This window comes from Ranitomeya variabilis, chromosome 1, assembly GCF_051348905.1.
Source record: "Ranitomeya variabilis isolate aRanVar5 chromosome 1, aRanVar5.hap1, whole genome shotgun sequence".
Lineage (NCBI taxonomy): Eukaryota > Metazoa > Chordata > Amphibia > Anura > Dendrobatidae > Ranitomeya > Ranitomeya variabilis.
The window spans coordinates 752,173,994-752,197,764 of record NC_135232.1 but is presented as its reverse complement, the minus strand read 5'-3'; the positions used below and the strand labels follow the sequence as shown (position 1 = coordinate 752,197,764).

Below are 23,771 nucleotides of genomic sequence, written 5' to 3'. Positions count from 1 at the left end.
TTTTCGAAAATGGGGTCACTTGTTGGGAGTTTCTACTGTTTAGGTACATTAGGGGTCTGCAAACGCAACATAACGCCCGCAGACAATTCTATCAAAGTCTGCATTCCAAAATGGCGCTCCTTCCCTTCCGAGCTCTGCCGTGCGCCCAAGCAGTGGTTTACCCCCACATATGGGGTACCAGCATACTCAGGACAAATTGGACAACAACTTTTGGGGTCCAATTTCTCTTGTTACCCTTGTGAAAATAAAAACTTGGGGGCTAAAAAATCTTTATTGTTAAAAAAAAAATATTTTTTATTTTCACGACTCTGCATTATAAACTTCTGTGATGCACTTGGGCATTCAAAGTTCTCACTACACATCTAGATAAGTTCCATGGGGGTCTAGTTTCCAAAATGGGGTCACTTTTGGGGGGTTTCTACTGTTTAGGCATATCAGGGGCTCTCCAAACGCGACATGGCGTCCGATCTCAATTCGAGTCAATTTTGCATTGAAAAGTCAAATGGCGCTCCTTTGCTTCCGAGCTCAGCCATGCACCCAAACAGTGGTTTACCCCCACATACGGGGTGTCGGCGTACTCAAGACAAATTGTACAACAACTTCTGGTGTCCATTTTCTCCTGTTACCCTTGGTAAAATAAAAATTTGGAGGCAAAAAGATCATTTTTGTAGAAAAAATGCGATTTTTTTATTTTCACGGCTCTACGTTATAAACTTCTGTGAAGCATCTGGGGGTTTAAAGTGCTCACCACACATCTAGATAAGTTCCTTAAGGGGTCTAGTTTCCAAAATGGTGTCATTTGTGGGGGGTCTCCACTGTTTAGGCACATTAGGGGCTCCCGAAACGCGACATGGCGTCTGATCTCAATTCCAGCCAATTCTGCATTGAAACAGTCAAACGGTGCTCCTTCACTTCCAAGCTCTGCGGTGCGCCCAAACAGTGGTTTACCTCCACATATGGGGTATCGGCGTACTCAGGAAAAATTGCACAACAAAATTTGTGGTTAAATTTCTGTTTTTACACTTGTGAAAATTAAAAAAAATGGTTCTGAAGTAAAATGTTTGCAAAAAAAAGTTAAATGTTCATTTTTTTCTTCCACATTGTTTCAGTTCCTGTGAAGTACGTAAAGGGTTAATAAACTTCTTGAATGTGGTTTTGAGCAGCTTGAGGGGTGCAGTTTTTAGAATGGTGTCACACTTGGTTATTTTCTATCATATAGACCCCTCAAAATGACATCAAAGGTGATGTGGTCCCTAAAAAAAACATGGTGTTGTAAAAATGAGAAATTGCTGGTCAACTTTTAACCCTTATAACTCCCTAACAAAAAAAAAATTGTTTCCAAAATTGTGCTGATGTAAAGTAGACATGTGGGAAATGTTATTTATTAACTATTTTTTGTGACATATCTCTCTGATTTAAGGGCATAAAAATTCAAAGTTTGAAAATTGCAAAATTTTAAAAATTTTCGCCATATTTCCATTTTTTTCATAAATAATCGCAAGTAATATCGAAGAAATGTTACCACTAACTTGAAGTACAATATGTCACGAAAAAACAATCTCAGAATCAGCGGGATCCGATAAAGCGTTCCAGAGTTATAACCTCTTAAAGTGACACTGGTCAGAATTGTAAAAATTGGCTCGGTCATTAAGTACCAAATTGGCTCTGTCACTAAGGGGTTAAGACATGTACTACCTTATAGTATACCCTGAAATTAGCGTGTATTACTGCACAGTTGGTGGTCTTGTATTTATTTCTATGCAGCTACATAGTGGGCCGCAAGAATTATTTTCTCTGGTGAGCCCAAGGTGCTCCAGTCTGACGCTGCTTGTATGTCATAAAAAATAATATTTTTCACAATGCACATTGCCAAAAATCATTTTTTAACTATGTGTTGGCATTGTGCTGATTACTTGGGTACTAGTTAAAGGGCGTTGTTGTCTCCAGACTAATCATCCCATTATTCATGTCATCATGCTCCTGTGGGAGTAACATGATTTGCAGGAGACGTATCACCTCCAAATCTTATTGATTGGTACACCTGGCACAGTATGCCATGTGTACCAGGTCTCCCATCGAGCATATCTGGGACTTGGTGCTGGATTAAAACTTAGAACTTGTGCCTGTACCAAAGTCTGGTTTTGATGGGAAAGTTAATCGCATAACAAAAAAAAAAAGATATTCATGTTTTTATTCCAAATACATACCAAACTTGCCATCTTCTAAACTTCCAGTCATGCACAGTGCTCCTCTTAAGTTGGGAAGTGTACACCCGGCTACAGAGGAGCAGCGACGCTGCAGAAATGAGCGAGATTTACATGAGTGGCCAGAGGTGTATCTAGCCTTTCCTGCACCTGGGGCAAAAGACCAGTTTGGCATCTATGGGAGGTGGAGCCGCATATTCATTACTGTAATGAGCGGTACCATGTGACCGCTCAGTACAGGACGAGGAGCCTCCTTGGACCGCCGCATCATCAGACAGCCCGCTGGTGCCCCCCTGTCGGCTGCGCCCGGGGCACATGCCCCGGATGCCCCCCTCGGATACGCCATTGTGAGTGGCAATAACAGGGGCGTGATAACATGGAAAGAGGCCTGACTAGTCTGAGTCAACAAACGCCCCATCGACTAGACAATGCCCTCATTAGCATAGATACAGTCGACATTATAAATTATTTTTCTATACCTTGCTTTCACTCAATAACCTTATACAGGGCTGGTTAGGCAGGGAATTTAGTCATACATAGGTGAATGCTGCTGGGTTGGAGGGCATGGGGGACCTGACATGTTCCCTTTACTCCAAGCACTGACCATTTTTCAAAGAGCTGTTGACAGAACCTTTCATACAGGAAAAAACAGGACACACGGATTGCTAAAACGATAAAAATATATAGTATGTGCATCAAGAAAAATATCACAAAAAAAAAAGATATTGCCCACATTCATCATTTGTGTTTTTAAAATCACTTTTCTTTTTTATCTTGTGGTACTTGCCGTTTTTTTTGTGTCAAATTGTCCAAAACGGCACAGGTGCAGGTTCGGACTGGCCCATAGGGGAACATGGGAGTCCCCCGGAGGGCCCCTGTGCAGACACGGGCCCCCAACCCTACTACATGGGTAGTACTTGGCATAATTCGCATGATTTACTCTGTACAGAAACAAGCAGCATCTCATCAGTCATTATCCACGCTACCCAGTTTATTATTCCATAGAGATATAGGTGAATTTGGGAATGATGGCAGTGTAATATTTGTATGCAGGTGAAAAGTGGGCCCCCAAAGTCATTGTTACTGGTGGGCCCTTGGCACCCCAGTCCAACAATGCACATGGGTCACAAACTTTGCATAAAGTAAGAAAAAAAATAGCCATTTTTGTTTTTAACCTTACATACAACTTTTTAGAACAAAAAAATTGCACGTTTCGCAAAATGACGCAAATCACTTCAGAAAAGGAAAGGCTGCAAAGTTAGAGGGGAAATTGGCAATAAAAAAATGTATGAATATGTTAAAATGTCCCTCAATGGTCTTTTAAGACATTATAGGAGGCACAGTGTGTAAAATAAAATAAATAAATGCAAAAAATAAAAAAAAAGCATAAATAAAACAACAAAAAGACACCGCCAGTCTGGTGTTTCAAGCCCAATCCCCAGTGGGAAAAATATGTCCAGTATATAAAATTATTCCTATGTAAAGGGGAACGCAATTAAAAATGTTTTTTAGCTGTACTTTCGGTCATAATAAAAAAATTGTTTACACTTCTGATATCCAAGAAAATATAAAAATGACATAAAAACTAGGCCATATATATGGTGAAAAAAGGACGAAAATATATGTGAGCATCTGAATAAGACTTTTCGTCTAAAAAAAAAAAAAAAAAAAAAAAAAAAAAAGCATGTATGAAAAACAACAAAAAAACACAAAATGTGCCTGGTCATGGAGGGAAAGGCTCTTATCATGAAAGAGTTAATAAAAGAGAGTGCAGAAATGAAAAAAAGGTTAAAACATGACAAAAAATAGGTGCGAATACAATAACGAGTCGTCCCCGTGGGAGCCCCCAACCCCCCAGAACCTCGCGGGTTTGGCCCGAAGTGAGCGGGGTTCTATGCCAAGGGAGACAGGACGGACACTTCCTATTCACGTGTAACCACTATCTTCTGCCTGCAGGGGGCGGGAGAGGCCACCTGTACCAGCCGTGACTCTGCCCACACACCCTCCACTGTCCTCTCTCGCGACCTAATTGCAAGGACCTCTATTAGGGTGGCCACAGTGCGCCTGTCCCTACGTGATTGGCCATGCCTGTCGCAGCGGAAGGCCCCACAGATAGGTGTCTATGCGAGTGCCTGCTGGTCCCCAGCTGCTGTGGAAGCTGTAGGCATTAGCTGCCAGTCAGTTTTCCCCGAGCTGCCTGTACATTACTGCTGTAGAGAGCGCAGCACGGAGCGGCAGGATGCTGGAAGAAGCCGGAGAGGTGTTTGATAATATGCTGAAGGCGTCTTTTCCTCTCACGTTCATCGTTTTCATCCCGGCTGTGCTGCTCCTCGTGTCTCCTCTGCAGGCCGAGGCCGCCCATGAGTTCACTGTGTACCGCATGCAGCAGTATGACCTCCAGGGCCAGAGCTACGGTCAGTGTCGGTCGCTTGTGGTCTGCAGGGTTAGAGAGTGGCAGCTCTGCCCACAATAGTGTGTGCTGCCAGTGCCAAGCTGCTCTGTGGGTCTTCTGTAGTGCCTGATAGACTGTGCGGTGGTCTGCAGGGTTAGTGAGTGGCATCTCTGCCCACTATAGTGGGTGCAGCCAGTGCCAAGCTGCTCTGTGGGTCTTCTGTAGTGCCTGATAGACTGTGCGGTGGTCTGCAGGGTTAGAGAGTGGCAGCTCTGCCCACAATAGTGTGTGCTGCCAGTGCCAAGCTGCTCTGTGGGTCTTCTGTAGTGCCTGATAGACTGTGCGGTGGTCTGCAGGGTTAGAGAGTGGCAGCTCTGCCCACAATAGTGTGTGCTGCCAGTGCCAAGCTGCCCTGTGGGTCTTCTGTAGTGCCTGATAGACTGTGCGGTGGTCTTTAGGGTTAGAGAGTGGCAGCTCTGCCCACAATAGTGTGTGCAGCCAGTGCCAAGCTGCTCTGTGGGTCTTCTGTAGTGCCTGATAGACTGTGCGGTGGTCTTTAGGGTTAGAGAGTGGCAGCTCTGCCCACAATAGTGTGTGCTGCCAGTGCCAAGCTGCCCTGTGGGTCTTCTGTAGTGCCTGATAGACTGTGCGGTGGTCTGCAGGGTTAGAGAGTGGCAGCTCTGCCCACAATAGTGTGTGCTGCCAGTGCCAAGCTGCCCTGTGGGTCTTCTGTAGTGCCTGATAGACTGTGCGGTGGTCTTTAGGGTTAGAGAGTGGCAGCTCTGCCCACAATAGTGGGTGCAGCCTGTGCCAAGCTGCTCTGTGGGTCTTCTGTAGTGCCTGATAGACTGTGCGGTGGTCTGCAGGGTTAGAGAGTGGCAGCTCTGCCCACAATAGTGTGTGCTGCCAGTGCCAAGCTGCTCTGTGGGTCTTCTGTAGTGCCTGATAGACTGTGCGGTGGTCTGCAGGGTTAGTGAGTGGCATCTCTGCCCACTATAGTGGGTGCAGCCAGTGCCAAGCTGCTCTGTGGGTCTTCTGTAGTGCCTGATAGACTGTGCGGTGGTCTGCAGGGTTAGTGAGTGGCATCTCTGCCCACTATAGTGGGTGCAGCCTGTGCCAAGCTGCTCTGTAGGTCTTCTGTAGTGCCTGATAGACTGCGGTGGTCTGCAGGGTTAGAGAGTGGCAGCTCTGCCCACAATAGTGTGTGCTGCCAGTGCCAAGCTGCTCTGTGGGTCTTCTGTAGTGCCTGATAGACTGTGCGGTGGTCTGCAGGGTTAGTGAGTGGCATCTCTGCCCACTATAGTGGGTGCAGCCAGTGCCAAGCTGCTCTGTGGGTCTTCTGTAGTGCCTGATAGACTGTGCGGTGGTCTGCAGGGTTAGTGAGTGGCATCTCTGCCCACTATAGTGGGTGCAGCCAGTGCCAAGCTGCTCTGTGGGTCTTCTGTAGTGCCTGATAGACTGTGCGGTGGTCTGCAGGGTTAGAGAGTGGCAGCTCTGCCCACAATAGTGTGTGCTGCCAGTGCCAAGCTGCTCTGTGGGTCTTCTGTAGTGTCTGATAGACTGTGCGGTGGTCTTTAGGGTTAGAGAGTGGCAGCTCTGCCCACAATAGTGTGTGCAGCCAGTGCCAAGCTGCTCTGTGGGTCTTCTGTAGTGCCTGATAGACTGTGCGGTGGTCTGCAGGGTTAGAGAGTGGCAGCTCTGCCCACAATAGTGTGTGCTGCCAGTGCCAAGCTGCTCTGTGGGTCTTCTGTAGTGCCTGATAGACTGTGCGGTGGTCTGCAGGGTTAGTGAGTGGCATCTCTGCCCACTATAGTGGGTGCAGCCAGTGCCAAGCTGCTCTGTGGGTCTTCTGTAGTGCCTGATAGACTGTGCGGTGGTCTGCAGGGTTAGTGAGTGGCATCTCTGCCCACTATAGTGGGTGCAGCCAGTGCCAAGCTGCTCTGTGGGTCTTCTGTAGTGCCTGATAGACTGTGCGGTGGTCTGCAGGGTTAGAGAGTGGCAGCTCTGCCCACAATAGTGTGTGCTGCCAGTGCCAAGCTGCCCTGTGGGTCTTCTGTAGTGCCTGATAGACTGTGCGGTGGTCTTTAGGGTTAGAGAGTGGCAGCTCTGCCCACAATAGTGTGTGCAGCCAGTGCCAAGCTGCTCTGTGGGTCTTCTGTAGTGTCTGATAGACTGTGCGGTGGTCTTTAGGGTTAGAGAGTGGCAGCTCTGCCCACAATAGTGTGTGCAGCCTGTGCCAAGCTGCTCTGTGGGTCTTCTGTAGTGTCTGATAGACTGTGCGGTGGTCTGCAGGGTTAGAGAGTGGCAGCTCTGCCCACAATAGTGTGTGCAGCCTGTGCCAAGCTGCTCTGTGGGTCTTCTGTAGTGTCTGATAGACTGTGCGGTGGTCTGCAGGGTTAGTGAGTGGCAGCTCTGCCCACAATGGTGGGTGCAGCCAGTGCCAAGCTGCTCTGTGGGTCTTCTGTAGTGTCTGATAGACTGTGCGGTGGTCTGCAGGGTTAGTGAGTGGCAGCTCTGCCCACAATAGTGTGTGCAGCCTGTGCCAAGCTGCTCTGTGGGTCTTCTGTAGTGTCTGATAGACTGTGCGGTGGTCTGCATGGAGCTACATGCCTGCCATCTGCTGTGCTGGCACCCTAGCCCTCTGCCCTACCTGCACGTGCACTGAGCGGGCAGTGCGAGACTATGGCTGATCACCTAGTGACACTGACTAGCTGATTCCCCCCGTCTCATCAGAACGATCAAGTATTTGTGTCCACATCCCAGACGTGGCCAATGGGCACATGCAGTTTCTCCAGCCATGCACTCATGTTTAATACACAAGAGTAGGTTAGAGATTAGGGTTGTATCTGACTTCTGCGTCATTCCTTGTGCCTCTTGGTAGCAACAAAGAATATTGGCCATTCCTCTGTTACAGGGATTACACACAGCAGGTTTTAAAGGGCAAAATACACTATGATTTTTGTGAATGAGGGATCCAGTGGACGAATAACAGGCTGCACAAAAGATCATTGTCCTCAGCAGCACATGGTGCTGTGTAAGCAGAACCTGTGCTGCAGAGAACAATGCATTACTGATCTGAAGACTTGTCTGCCTCTGTAAACAGGCGATGAAATGGCCGGCAAGCACACTGGCTGTCGTTACACTGGGCATCACACAGTGAAAACCTGCACTCACAGGTATTGGATTTAACTCTGATCTTCCCCCTCTGTTGTGATCGTCGTGAAGACAAACCTTTCTGTTCCCTGTGATGGAGTTGTCTTTCAGACATAGTTTGCTTGCAAGTCATTGACAAGTTGTCAAATCAGTATTGGCAGATTTCAGGCACATAAAGCGGTGATAATGATCTGATCGGACAGAAAGTGCTCTGATATCTGTACGTTTAATGGCTCCCTTATAAATTCTTCTATATATAGTACTGGCGCAAATCCATTAAAATGCTTATTCTGCAAATATTCACTAGAAACCAGAAAGAATTACCATAGGCATGTCTGCTAATGTATGACAGAAAAGGGAAGCTCAGTACACATGACATAGTGTTGTAATACCAAGGGGGCATAGTGGGGTTCCTTAAGATATCCCCAATCTAAGAAAAAGTGACTGCAGACTGACAAAATTTGGACCGATTGAGATGCACACATTGTCATGATTCCCCTGTACAAGTGGGCGGTAACGTGACCACATGTATGCGACTTGTATACTTGCGGTCACATGTCAGAGTGTCTTTTGCATCTCAATGTTCTAGTAAGATATGCAAATTGCAAATATGACCACCCACTCGCATGGGGAATTGCACACAATGAATGCAGTCATGATTCACATAGTGATTGCAGAGTCTTGTTTTTTTTTCTTAGACTGGACCATTTTTTTAACAGGTTTCCATATTATAAATATTAATTACATATATATAGGATATGTGAGAATCCAATTGATGGTATCTCTGCCAGTCTATAGGTGTGTCACAAATGTTTGTTTTATGGAGAATACAATTTAATGGTTAAAGATTTTTAGGACTTATGGATTTCATAAATATGATTACCTAACCCTGAACCACAATGGGGATCCAGTTTAGTGGATCCTCCCTGTCCCACATTTAAAGGGAACCTGTCACCCCAAAATGTAATGTGAGCTAAGCCCACCGGCATCAGGGGCTTATCTACAATATTCTGTAATGCTGTAGATAAGCCCTCGATGTAACCTGAAAGATAAGAAAAAGAGGATAGATTATACTCACCCAGGGGCGGTCCCGGTCCGGTTCTGGTCCGATGGGCTTCGCGGTCTGGCGCCTCCTATCTTCATCAGATGACGTCCTCTTCTTCTCTCCGGCGCAGGTGTACTTTGTCTGCCCTGTTGAGGGCAGAGCAAAGTACTGCAGTGTGCAGGCGCCAGGCCTCTCTGACCTTTCCCGGCACCTGCGCACTGCAGTACTTTGCTCTGCCTTCAACAGGGCAGACAAAGTACGCCTGCGTCAGAGCACAGCGTGAAGAGAAGAGGACGTCATCTGATGAAGATGGGAGGCACCGGATCGCGACACCCATCGGACCAGAACCGGACTGGGACCGCCCCTGGGTGAGTATAATCTAACCTCTTTTTCTCATCTTTTAGGATACATCGGGGGCTTATCTACAGCATTCCAGAATGCTGTAGATAAGCCCCTGATGCCGGTGGGCTTAGCTCACCTTCCATTTTGGGGGTGACAGGTTCCCTTTAACTTGATTCAGCTTCCAGGTCAAATGATTGCTCTGGAATTTCCCCTTTAGCATTTCTGCAATAATTTATAGATATTTATGGGGAACCTACTAGTAACATTACTGTTGTGCAAGCCAAGAAAGCGCAGAATAAGGTAGTGTAAAACACTATCAAATATACAGGTGCTTCTCACAAAATTAGAATATCGTCAAAAAGTTAATTTATTTCAGTTCTTCAATACAAACTGTGAAACTCATATTATATAGTCATTACAAACAGAGTGATCTATTTCAAGTGTTTTATTTCTGTTGATGATTTTGGCTTACAGCCAATGAAAACCCAAAAGTCATTATCTCAGTAAATTAGAATAATTAATAAAAAAAACACCTGCAAAGGCTTCCTAAGTGTTTACAAACAAAGACTAAGGTCCCTTAGTCTATTTCGGTAGGCTCCACAATCATGGGGAAGACTGCTGACTTGACAAATGTCTAGAAGGCAGTTATTGACACAATCCACAAGGAGTAGCCACAAAAGGTGATTGCTAAAGAAGCTGGCTGTTCAGAGTGCTGTATCCAAGCATATTAGTGGATAGTTGAGTGGAAGGAAAAAGTGTGGTAGAAAAAGGTGCACAAGCAACCGGTATAACCGCATCTTTGAAAGGATTAAGAAAAGGCCATTCAAACATTTGGGGGAGATTCACAAGGAGTGGACTGCTGCTGGAGTCATTGTTCAAGAGCCAACACACACAGACATATCCAGGACATGGGCTACAAGTGTCACATTCCTTGTGTCAAGCCACTCATGACTGATAGACAATGTCAGAAGCGTCTTACCTGGGCCAAGGAGAAAAAGAACTGGACTGTTGCTCAGTGGTCCAAGGTGTTGTTTTCAGAAGAAAGTAAATTTTGCATTTCATTTGGAAATCAAGGTCCCAGAGTCTGGAGGAAGAGTGGAGAGGCCACAATCCAAGCTGCTTGAGGTCTAGTGTGAAGTTTCCACACTCAGTGATGGTTTGGATGGCCATGTCATCTGCTGGTGTAGGTCCACTATGTTTCATCAAGACCAAGGTCAGTGCAGCCGCCTACCAGGAAATTTTAGAGCACTTCATGCTTCCCTTTGCCTACAAGCTTTTTGGAGATGTAAATTTCATTCTCCAGCAGGACTTGGCACCTGTCCACACTGCCAAAAATACCAATACCTGGTTTAAAAACAACAGTATCACTGTGCTTGATTGGCCAGAAAACTCACCTGATCTTAACCCCATAGAGAATGTATGGGGTATTGTCAAGAGGAAGATGAGACACCAGACCCCACAATGCAGACGAGCTGAAGGCTGCTATCAAAGCAACCTGGGCTTCCATAACACCTCAGCAGTGCCACAGGCTGATGGACTCCATGCCGCGCAGCATTGATGCAGTAATTGATGTAGAAGGAGCCCTGACCAAGTATTGAGTGCATTTACTGAACATAAATTTCAGAAGGCCAACATTTCGTATTTTAAAATCATTTTTCAAGCTGGTGTTATAAAGTATTCTAATTTACTGAGATAATAACTCTTGGGTTGTCATCGGCTGTAAGCCATAATCATCAACATTAACAGAAATATACACTTGAAATAAATCACTCTGTTTGTAATAACTCTATATGAGTTTCACTTTTTGTATTGAAGAACTGAAATAAATGAACTTTTTGATGATATTTTTATTTTGTGAGAAGCACCTGTATATATTCCGGCTCCATCAGCTGTAAGGGTACCGTCACACATTGAAATTTCCATCGCTACGACGTTACGATTCATGACGTTCTAGCGATATCGTTACGATATCGCTGTGTCTGACACGCTACTGCGATCAGACACCCTGCTGAGAATCGTAGATCGTTTGGAACTTTCTTTCGTCGCTTGATCACCCGCTGACATCGCTGGATCGTTGTGTGTGACAGCGATCCAGCGATGTCTTCGCTTGTAACCAGGGTAAACATCGGGTAACTAAGCGCAGGGCCGCGCTTAGTAACCCGATGTTTACCCTGGTTACAAGCGTAAACGTAAAAAAACAAACAGTACATACTCACCCGTCGGTGTCCTTCAGGTCCCTTGCCGTCTGCTTCCTGCTCTGAGTGCCGGCCGGAAAGTGAGAGCAGATCACAGCGGTGCTGCGCTCTGCTCTCACTGTACGGCTGCACTCAGAGCAGGAAGCAGACGGCAAGGGACCTGAAGGACACCGACGGGTGAGTATGTACTGTTTGTTTTTTTACGTTTACGCTGGTAACCAGGGTAAACATCGGGTTACTAAGCGCGGCCCTGCGCTTAGTTACCCGATGTTTACCCTGGTTACCCGGGGACTTCGGCATCGCTCCAGCGCCGTGATTGCAACGTGTGACCGCAGTCTACGACGCTGGAGCGATGAGTATACGACGCTGCGACGTCACGAATCGTGCCGTCGCAGCGATGAAAATTTCAATGTGTGACGGTACCCTAATAGCTGTGCCGTTGTACCAGTTTGTTTTTTTGTTATACATAGGAGGCACAGAAGTGCATCGTTGGACGTATCAGTGCACTTGCAATCAATGGCTCCTTTGCACTTCTCTCCACCACCACCCATTCCTTGATTGCTATTGGAGACCAGCTCAGATGTATAATGTCTCCTCTGCTGACTACTGACAATCAAGAAGTGGGGGTGGGAGCAAAGAGGAGCTATATAGATTGTAATGCCCACCACTAATACTTACTAACAAAAAAGACAATTATGAAGGCATGAACTACAAAAAGTATTATATAAAATACTCCTTTTTATTGATCAAAATCTAAAAATATTTAAAAAGCTTCATTTAGAAAAAATTCAAGTGCCAAGAGGAGAGTAGGAGTCATGAATTTCCAATCATCATAATGGGGGCAGCACGGTGGCTCAGTGGTTCGCATTGTTGCTTTGCAGAGCTGAGGTCTTGGGCTCAAATCCCATAAGGACAACATCTGCAAGGAGTATGTTCTCCCCGTGTTTTATACACTCTTCACATCTCATTAATTTCCATATCAATAAACCCCACAATTGAAAATGTTTTACACAGCTTTATCCTGCAGTACACCTGCTTGTGCCAGGGTAATGTTACTGACAGGTTCCCCTTTCCTAAAGCCTTACTTCACACTGTCTTACGGCTTTTGTTTTCTGCAGGTACCCGGAATTCCGTACTTAACACAGAGGCGCGTACAATGGAGGCAGATGTACTGAGCAGGCGATGTGTGCTCATGCGCTTAGCGGACTTCTCCTTTCAGCAGTATCAGAAAGCGCTGCGCCAGTCAGCGGGTGCGGTGGTGATAATTCTGCCGCATGACATGGCAGCACTTCCACAAGATATAGTACAGGTTGGAACATTTTAATTTTTGAAAGGAGTCTATCACCCTCTGATCTCAAATTGAACCATTTATAAATTCACATATGGGGTTTAGCCCAAATAAAAATCATATTTGTAGGGCAGATTTTGCTTTTGTCATTTTACACACCTACCATTTTGTTAGATATGTAAATGAGGGGTAATCTGTGCACACTTTTTGTGGCCAAGGGCTCAATGCACAGTTCTGCCCCCTCTGCACTTCCCCTTATGTTGATTGACAACACTAGCTTTGGAGTGCTGTTTGAATTGCACCCTCTGCTCACACACTCATCAGTGTGTGCTCACTCTTATCCCCCTTTCCTGCCAGCATCGGCCGCTTGCTACTACTATGTGATCCTGTGTGTACTGCGCAGCTGCTGCAGACAGGAGAAGGATGAGAACATACACAACAATGACACTGTTAGTGCTCTCGGCTCCTGCAGTGTCAGTGTGTGCTCACTCTTATCCCCCTTTCCTGCCATCATCGGCTGCTTGCTACTACTATTTGATCCTGTGTGTACTGCGTATCCACTGCAGACAGGAGGATGAGAACATACACAATGACACTGTGTGTGCTCTCGGCTCCTGCAGAGTCAGCGTGTGCTCACTCTTATCCCCCTTTCCTGCCATCATCGGCCGCTTGGTACTACTATATGATCCTGTGTGTACTGCGCATCCGCTGCAGACAGGAGAAGGATGAGAACACACGATGACACTGTGTGTGCTCTCGGCTCCTGCAGTGTCAGTGTGTGCTCTCGGCTCCTGCAGTGTCAGTGTGTGCTCTCGGCTCCTGCAGTGTCAGTGTGTGCTCACTCTCATCCACCTTTCCTGCCAGCATCGGCAGCTTGCTACTACTACTTTGTGATCCTGTGTGTACTGCACAGCCGCTGCAGACAGGAGGATGAGAACATACACGATGACACTCTGTGTGTGTGCTCTCGGTTCCTGCAGTGTCAGTGTGTGCTCACTCATCCCCCTTTCCTGCCATCATCGGCTGCTTGCTACTACTATGTGATCCTTTGTGTACTGCGCAGCCGCTGCAGACAGAAGGATGAGAACATACACAATGACACTGTGTGTGCTATTGGCTCCTGCAGTGTCAGTGTGTGCTCTCGGCTTCTGCAGTGTCAGTGTGTGCTCACTCTTATCCCCCTTTCCTGCCAGCATTGGACGCTTGCTGCTACTACTACTACTATATGATCCTGTGTGTACTGCGCATCCGCTGCAGACAGGAGGATGAGAACATACACGATGACACTGTGTGTGTTCTCGGCTTCTGCAGTGTCAGTGTGTGCTCACTCTCATCCCCGTTTCCTGCCATCATCGGCTGCTTGCTACTACTATATTATCCTGTGTGTACTGCGCATCCGCTGCAGACAGGAGAAGGATGAGAACGCACACGACGACACTGTGTGTGTGTGTGTGTGTGTGCTCTCGGCTCCTGCAGTGTCAGTGTTTACAGGAGTGAATCTGGGCAGTGCTTTAAACTGTCAATCAACTTAAAGGGAGGTGCAGATTGAAATTAAAGTGGTGGAACAGTGCACTAAGCCAAGGGTGCTTCGAGGACCCCTCTTTTACATATCCAAAAAACTTTTATAGGTGTATATACATGGCAATAAGTAAAATGTAAACTACAAGCATGATTTGTACAGGGGACAAGTTTCCTATATGAATATTTAAGTAGTTTAATTTGAGTTTTGGGGTGACAGGTGCCCTTTAATAATGTTTATTTAATTGTTTTTCCTGTCATTTGTGACCATTTTTTTGTACAAGAAATAATTTGATGTGATTACTTGTTCCAGAGTAGTGGTTCCTTACATGTAATTTATCCTCCAGAGTCTTATGATAAAGTGCGGCTGACGCAGACCCTCAGGCTGTTACATGACTGAGACACCGACTGTTGGTAGAACATCCTGGTGACTCCATGCTGTAGTGTGCTGTGCATTTTTGGAATGCTTCTGCCTTAAAATGCTTGCAGGCATAAAGCGTAGTGCTCAGCTACAGAGTTGTTTCTTTTGTAAGAAGAGGTCACCTAATGTATACAGCAGAAGTGGTGAAACAAGCTGTACACTATAGTAGTCACTTGCATCACTATCTAATAATTCTTACATTAATTATAATTACATGTAGGCACACTGACTTACTTGACTGTTACAAGCTTATATTGAAAGGTGTGGTGCCTTGTCTTATTCAAAGGGATTTGTTTTCTTTCTACAAAGTGCTGGCATATCGCTAGTATATACCATCACGTTGTGATTGATGGAGATCTGATGGCCAGGGCACTTAACAATCCTGAAAACGAAGGTGCCATTATGTTTTACCCCTCACACATCCATATCTGGCCACTCACTGTGTGGGGACTACATTGAGGCTCCATTCAGGCCATTTAATTCTTGGAATCAGTAAGTCTCTGCCAGGAAGTGATCCTACCAGTCTTGAGAAATGTATGTAAACTATTCATATGCCATACCTTTCAATGACCGGACAACCAATTATTGTAGAAAAAGAAACAGATTAATAGCATGTATGGTGAGTCAAAGTGTAATGTTCATCACCTATAATTGGCTTCTTTTTCTCATTTTCAGCAGTTTATGGACATAGAGCCTGAGATGCTTTCAATGGAGACTCAGGTTCCTGTTTACTTTGCTGTGGAGGATGCCGAACTTCTGTCTATCTATGAACAGACACTATCCGCTTCTGCTAACCAGGGCACCTCTTCTGCCGCAGAAGGTGAGTTGTTGGAATAGCAGTTGACAAAGATTGCCTTTGTGAGTTCATGTCATGTTCACTGACTTTACCACTTGTGCCCATGTAGTACTCCTTCACACTGCTACTGCAAATGGTTTCCAGATGGTGACAAGTGGAGCGCAGAGTAAGGCACTCGGTGATTGGCTGGTTACCAGCGTGGAGGTGAGGGTTGCTTAAAGATTGTAATCGTATTTCCTGGACTATAAAGCAGTACTGTCAAGTATATCAATGAATACCAGCAATTGGGACCTAAAACTTAACTTTTAATTTAAAATATTTAAAAAAAAAAAAAAAAGGTCTCGTGAAAGACCAGACATGAAAAGGACACCTTAAAAACAAGTCAAATAGTGCACCCTTGGTGGGAGTTAAAACAAACAGAGTAAATCCAATTATCTCAGTGCCAGTCACAGTCCCTATGTAGGTGATCCATAGAACTGATACTGTAGATTTAATACTTTGCTTTGATACTGTTCTTAATGCCAGTCACAATCTATGTATAGTTAATAAAAATACCTAAAGTGTTGTGGCAGTATCCAAATCACTTTTAACAAAATCACTTTAATCAATCCACATTGTGTAAAGATATGTAGAAAAGGATTGATCTCACGCAAATTGATAGTTGATTACTCCAACACTTCAGTCAGGATAGTGGCGTGGGTGGGCAATTAATTTTCTCCAGGGGCCAAATGAGAGACCGTGACTGTTGTGGAGGGACGAACCAATAAGCTGAAATGAATTAAGCTCAATATTAATATCAACATATAATTATTAATATAATATTTATAATTAATTATCACTCAATATTGGGCAGAATTAAGTATGCCGACATTACCCAATATACAGTTTGAACCCAAATACAGCCTCTTCTATATATCATATGAGGCCCACACAGCCTCCCCATGTCCAGCATATGAGGCCCACACAGCCTCCCCATGTCCAGCATATGAGGCCCACACAGCCTCCCCATGTCCAGCATATGAGGCCCACACAGCCTCCCCATGTCCAGCATATGAGGCCCACACAGCCTCCCCATGTCCAGCATATGAGGCCCACACAGCCTCCCCATGTCCAGCATATGAGGCCCACACAGCCTCCCCATGTCCAGCATATGAGGCCCACACAGCCTCCCCATGTCCTGCATATGAGGCCCACACAGCCTCCTCCTGTCCACAGTAAGACCCCCATAGCCTCCTCCTGTCCACAGTAAAGGCCCCGTCTCACATAGCGAGATCGCTAGCGAGATCGCTGCTGAGTCACAAGTTTTGTGACGCAACAGCGACCTCCATAGCGATCTCGCTATGTGTGACACGTACCAGCGATCAGGCCCCTGCTGCGAGATCGCTGGTCGTGTCGGAATGGCCTGGACCTTTTTTTGGTCGTTGAGGCCCCGCTGACATCGCTGAATCGGTGTGTGTGACACCGATCCAGCGATGTCTTCACTGGTAACCAGGGTAAACATCGGGTTACTAAGCGCAGGGCCGCGCTTAGTAACCCGATGTTTACCCTGGTTACCAAAAAAAACAAACAGTACATACTCGCCTTTCGGTGTCCAGGTCCCTTGCCGTCTGCTTCCTCCTCTCACTGACTGCCGGCCGTACAGTGAGAAGTGAGAGCACAGCAGTGACGTCACCGCTGCGCTCTGCTCTCAGTGTACGGCCGGATCTCAATCAGAGCAGGAAGCAGACGGCAAGGGACCTGGACACCGAAAGGCGAGTATGTAGTGTTTGTTTTTTTTGGTAACCAGGGTAAACATCGGGTTACTAAGCGCGGCCCTGCGCTTAGTAACCCGATGTTTACCCTGGTTACCCGGGTGCTGCAGGGGGACTTCGGCATCGTTGAAGACAGTTTCAACGATGCCGAAGTCGTTCCCCTGATCGTTGGTCGCTGGGGAGAGCTGTCTGTGTGACAGCTCCCCAGCGACCACACAGCGACTTACCAACGATCACGGCCAGGTCGTATCGCTGGTCGTGATCGTTGGTAAATCGCTTAGTGAGACGGGGCCTTAAGACCCCCATAGCCTCCTCCTGTCCACAGTAAGACCCCCATAGCCTCCTCCTGTCCACAGTAAGACCCCCATAGCCTCCACATGTCCACAGTAAGACCCCCATAGCCTCCACATGTCCACAGTAAGACCCCCATAGCCTCCACATGTCCACAGTAAGACCCCCATAGCCTCCACATGTCCACAGTAAGACCCCCATAGCCTCCACATGTCCACAGTAAGACCCCCATAGCCTCCACATGTCCACAGTAAGACCCCCATAGCCTCCACATGTCCACAGTAAGACCCCCATAGCCTCCACATGTCCACAGTAAGACCCCCATAGCCTCCACATGTCCACAGTAAGACCCCCATAGCCTCCACATGTCCACAGTAAGACCCCCATAGCCTCCACATGTCCACAGTAAGACCCCCATAGCCTCCACATGTCCACAGTAAGACCCCCATAGCCTCCACATGTCCACAGTAAGACCCCCATAGCCTCCACATGTCCACAGTAAGACCCCCATAGCCTCCACATGTCCACAGTAAGACCCCCATAGCCTCCACATGTCCACAGTAAGACCCCCATAGCCTCCACATGTCCACAGTAAGACCCCCATAGCCTCCACATGTCCACAGTAAGACCCCCATAGCCTCCACATGTCCACAGTAAGACCCCCATAGCCTCCACATGTCCACAGTAAGACCCCCATAGCCTCCACATGTCCACAGTAAGACCCCCATAGCCTCCACATGTCCACAGTAAGACACCCATAGCCTCCACATGTCCACAGTAAGACACCCATAGCCTCCACATGTCCACAGTAAGACCCCCATAGCCTCCACATGTCCACAGTAAGACACCCATAGCCTCCTCCTCTCCACAGTAAGACACCCATAGCCTCCTCATGTCCACAGTAAGACCCCCATAGCCTCCTCCTCTCCACAGTAAGACACCGATAGTCTCCTCATGTCCACAGTAAGACACCCATAGCCTCCACATACCAAAAAAAACACATACTCAACTCTGTCCCATCCCCCGGCACTCTGCTTCTGCTCCTGTCTTGGTGTCCACCAATGCAGTCAGCGTAGATATTCCCATATTTTTCAGAATATAAGACGCCCCGGACCATAAGACGCACCTAGGTTTTAGAGGAGGAAATTAGGGGGAAAAAAAAATGAAGCAAAAAATGTGGTCAATTCTGTACTTAACTTCACCTTCTCACCTGCTTGTTTTCCCTCTATTTCCACTCTTTTGTGGAGCTATAAAGTCAGATCTGTCAATCAAATAAGAGGGGAGGAGGGTGGGTGGAGATAGAAAATAAATAGGTGCGAAGGTGCACTTCAATGTTTGGCCGCCGAGCACCTGAACTTGGTTTGAACAAATTATGCTGACAGAATCCCTTTTTTAAGGCGATTAAACAAACAAAGCAAAAAGTTTTTAAAAATTCAAAGCACCCTACCCCACCTTTTCAATTGTTAAAAATAAAGAAAAAAAATAAACATTTGTTGTCTTGTTTGGCAGTCCATTCCATCAAAATATAAAATTAACCCATACAGTAAATGCCGTAAAGACAAATAAAAAAATCGAAACTCCAGAATTGCATTTTTTGCTCCACACCGTCCTAAAAAATACAGTTAAGTGATTAAAATATCATATGTACGCCAAAAATGGTATCAATAAAACTGTGAGTTTGGTACGCAGTAAACAACGCCGAACACAAACGTAAAAAAGTCTCAGAAAACTTTTTTTTTTTCACCACTTGAATGAAAAGAAATATGCAAGTTTGGTATTACTGTAATTGTACTGACCCATGTTTTCAAACCATTTTTATCATATAATGTAAAACTGGAGCCCAAATACAATGGCGGAATTGCACTTTTTTTTCACCATTTTATGCCATTTGATTTTTTCCCCTTTTTTGTCAGTATATCATGTAGAAAAATGAATGATTTTATTAAAAACAACAAAATGAGCACTCTTAGGTCTATGTTGACAGAAAAATAAAAGTAATCTCTTGGAGGAAGGGGAGGAAAAATGCACATGGGAAAAACAGAAAATCACAGTGAATTTGAAGGGGTTCAAAGTACAGGGCAAAATACATTGTTTATTACTTTACTTATATGTTCAGCTTTACTCACTGGTGCAAAATAACATGGTACGCTGCATATTTTTTTTTACAACAGTCTTTCTAGAGTTCACTTTTTTAACACATCAGTATTTATAATGAAGCCTTTATTTTTTCAGGGACGCTTGGCTGGCCTTGGCTCTGATGACCTTCCTACAATTGCCATTGTTGCCCACTATGACACTTTTGGAGTTGCACCAGTAAGTGCCATGTCAAATTACTTTTTCATGACAATTTTTTAATAACAATTTTTAATGTATAATTTTCAAAGTACAGTATTTTACAGTGACGTAATTTTAGTAAGATACACAGGGAAACCTCTTTATCTTATCAATACCATATCCATTTTTTTTCTAGTGGTTGTCTTATGGTGCAGATTCTAATGGAAGCGGTGTGGCAATACTTCTGGAGCTGGCACGCCTCTTCTCTCGGCTGTACACATACAAGCGCACACATGCCAGGTAAGAAATTCCCACACCCAGAAACCTTAGCTTTTCTTGGCCAGCTCTACCACTTGATCTTGTATGTATCAGCTAGTAAATGGTTAAAAAGCTCTATTTGAGAGCTGACACACTGCAGCAATGCCCACGATCGGTGGTAACACCGATCGCAGACTTTTAACCCCTCTGATGCCACTTTCAATAATGAGTGCCCTCTCTGCTTCCATTGACACAACGCAATGTGATCTCGTTGTGCTCATGGTCTCCATGGTCTCCACCTCGGGCCTCAAGATGGCCACTGGGTCCTGCAGGGAAGGTGGCCTGTGAACGCCTGCTAAGAGCAGGAGCTAACAGGCCTCATTCCTGCCGGTCTGATGCTGCTCTGATGCTCTGCAGTGCTGGAGCATTGCAGACTTTAGACCAGCGATCTGTCAGTGTAAGGATAATGTCCCATGCTGGGACAATGTTAACAAAAAAAGCTATTAAGTGTACAAATTATTAAAAAAAAAACAGAAAAAAAATCCCCAAATAGAGAACAAAAAAATGAAAAAAAATATGAATCCAATAAATTCATTTATTTAAAAAAAAAAAGTACACATTTGTTAGCGTCGCATCTGGAACGACCCGACCTATAAAACTGCCCCACTAGTTAATCCTTTCAGTGAACACCGTAAAAAAATAAATAAAAATACACGAGGTAAAAAACAATGCTTTATCATGCCGTGGAACAAAAAGTGCAATAAAGCGCAATGAAAAGTTTATAAAAATTATACAGCTGAAAATGTCATCTTGTCCTGCAGAAAATAAGCCACCATAAAGCTCCATTATCGGAAAACTAAAAACGTTATAGCTCTCAGAATAAAGCAATTCAAAAATAATTATTTTTTCTATGAAATGGTTTTTGTGTTAAAGCTCCAAAACATTAACCCCTTTCTGTCATTAGACGTACTATTCCGTCCATGTGGGGTGGGCCCTACTTCCCAAGGACGGAATAGTACGTCATACGCGATCGGCCGCGCTCACGGGGGGAGCGCGGCCGATCGCGGCCGGGTGTCAGCTGACTATCGCAGCTGACATCCGGCACTATGCGCCAGGAGCGGTCACGGACCGCCCCCGGCACATTAACCCCCGGCACACCGCGATCAAACATGATCGCGGTGTGCCGGCGGTATAGGGAAGCATCGCGCAGGGAGGGGGCTCCCTGCGTGCTTCCCTGAGACCCCCGGAGCAACGCGATGTGATCGCGTTGCTCTGAGGGTCTCCTACCTCCCTCCTCGCCGCAGGTCCCGGATCCAAGATGGCCGCGGCATCCGGGTCCTGCAGGGAGGGAGGTGGCTTACCGAGTGTCTGCTCAGAGCAGACACTTGGTAAGCCTGCAGCCCTGCACAGCAGATCGTCGATCTGACAGAGTGCTGTGCACTCTGTCAGATCAATGATCTGTAATGTCCCCCCCTGGGACAAAGTAAAAAAGTAAAAAAAAATGTCCACATGTGTAAAAAAAAAAATTAAAAAAAAATTCCTAAATAAATAAATTAAAAAAAAATATTATTCCCATAAATACATTTCTTTATCTAAATAAAAAAAAATCAAACAATAAAAGTACACATATTTAGTATCGCCACGTCCGTAACGACCCCACCTATAAAACTATATCACTAGTTAACCCCTTCAGTGAACACCGTAAAAAAAAAAAAAAAAAAAACGAGGCAAAAAACAACGCTTTATTCTCATACCGCCAAACAAAAAGTGGAATAACACGCGATCAAAAAGTCAGATATAAATAACCATGGTACCGCTGAAAACGTCATCTTGTCCCGCAAAAAACGAGCCGCCATACACAATCATGTGCGAAAAAATAAAAAAGTTATAGTCCTCAGAATAAAGCGATGCCAAAATAATTATTTTTTCTATAAAATAGCTTTTATCGTATAAAAGCGCCAAAACAAAAAAAAATTATATAAATGAGGTATCGCTGTAATCGTACTGACCCGAAGAATAAAACTGCTTGATCAATTTTACCAAACGCGGAACGGTATAAACGCCTCCCCCAAAAGAAATTCATGAATAGCTGGTTTTTGGTCATTCTGCCTCACAAAAATCGGAATAAAAAGCGATCAAAAAAATATCCCGTGCCCGAACATGTTACCAATAAAAACGTCAACTCGTCCCACAAAAAACAAGACCTCACATGACTCTGTGGACTCAAATATGGAAAAATTATAGCTCTCAAAATGTGGTAACGCAAAAAATATTTTTTGCAATAAAAGGCGTCTTTCATGTGTGATGGCTGCCAATCATAAAAATCCGCTAAATAACCCGCTATAAAAGTAAATCAAACCCCCCTTCATCACCCGCTTAGTTAGGGAAAAATTAAAAAAATGTAAAAAATGTATTTATTTCCATTTTCCCATTAGGGTTAGGGCTAGGGTTAGGGCTAGAGTTGGGGCTAAAGTTAGGGTTAGGGTTTGGATTACATTTACGGTTGGGATTAGGGTTGGGATTAGGGTTAGGGGTGTGTCTGGGTTAGAGGTGTGGTTAGGGTTACCGTTGGGATTAGGGTTAGGGGTGTGTTTGGATTAGGGTTTCAGTTATAATTGGGGGGTTTCCACTGTTTAGGCACATCAGGGGCTCTCCAAACGTGACATGGCGTCCGATTTCAATTCCAGCCAATTCTGCGTTGAAAAAGTAAAACAGTGCTTCTTCCCTTCCAAGCTCTCCCGTGCGCCCAAACAGGGGTTTACCCCAACATATTGGGTATCAGCGTACTCGGAACACATTGGAGAACAACTTTTGGGGTCCAATTTCTCCTGTTACCCTTGGGAAAATACAAAACTAGGGGCTAAAAAATAATTTTTGTGGAAAAAAAAAATAAATTTTATTTGCATGGATCTGCGTTATAAACTGTAGTGAAACACTTGGGGGTTCAAAGCTCTCACAACACATCTAGATGAGTTCCTTAGGGGTTCTACTTTCCAAAATGGTGTCACTTGTGGGGGGGTTTTACTGTTTAGGTACATTAGGGGCTCTGCAAACGCAATGTGACGCCTGCAGACCATTCCATCTAAGTCTGCATTCCAAATGGCGCTCCTTCCTTTCCGAGCCCTCCCATGCGCCCAAACGGTGGTTCCCCCCCACGTATGGGGTATCAGCGTACTCAAGACAAATTGGACAACAACTTTTGGGGTCCAATTTCTCCTGTTACCATTGGGAAAATACAAAACTGGGGGCTAAAAAATAATTTTTTGGGGAAATTTTTTATTTTTTTTATCTTCACGGCTCTGCGTTCTAAACTGTAGTGAAACGCTTGGGGGTTCAAAGTTCTCACAACACAACTAGATAAGTTCCTTGGGGGGTCTAGTTTCCTATATTGGGTCACTTGTGGGGGGTTTATACTGTTTAGGTACATTAGGGGCTCTGCAAACGCAATGTGACGCCTGTAGACCAATCCATCTAAGTCTGCATTGCAAATGATGATCCTTCCCTTCCGAGCTCTGCCATGCGCTCAAACGGTGGTTCCCCCCCAGATATCAGGTATCAGCGTACTCAGGACAAATTGGACAACAATATATAGGGTCCAATTTCTCCTGTTACCCTTGGAAAAATACAAAACTGGGGGCTAAAAAATAATTTTTGTGGGAAAAAAATTTCGTTTTATTTTTACGGCTCTGCATTATAAACTTCTGTGAAGCACTGGGTGGGTCAAAGTGCTCACCACAGCTCTAGATAAGTTCCTTAGGGGGTCTACTTTCCAAAATGGTGTCACTTGTGGGGGGGGGCTTCAATGTTTAGGCACATCAGTGGCTCTCCAAACGCAACATGGCA

At 45.3% G+C, this 23,771-nt stretch overlaps 1 protein-coding gene across 2 annotated transcripts in view; it reads left to right on the top strand.

Annotated features, from left to right (window-relative positions):
- Positions 1–4,167: 4,167 nt before the first annotated feature.
- The window catches only part of NCLN (nicalin), a 40,001-nt gene continuing 20,397 nt past the window's right edge, over positions 4,168–23,771 (top strand). Inside the window, exons 1-6 of one of the 2 annotated variants that reach the window (XM_077270688.1) lie at positions 4,168–4,618; positions 12,450–12,640; positions 15,234–15,378; positions 15,464–15,558; positions 19,629–19,709; positions 19,867–19,970. In XM_077270688.1, coding sequence (XP_077126803.1) covers positions 4,444–4,618; positions 12,450–12,640; positions 15,234–15,378; positions 15,464–15,558; positions 19,629–19,709; positions 19,867–19,970 — 791 coding nt within the window. In that variant the 5' untranslated portion in view covers positions 4,168–4,443. The remainder of the gene's footprint in view (positions 4,619–12,449; positions 12,641–15,233; positions 15,379–15,463; positions 15,559–19,628; positions 19,710–19,866; positions 19,971–23,771) is intronic. The other variant, XM_077270695.1, reaches the window with a different exon arrangement.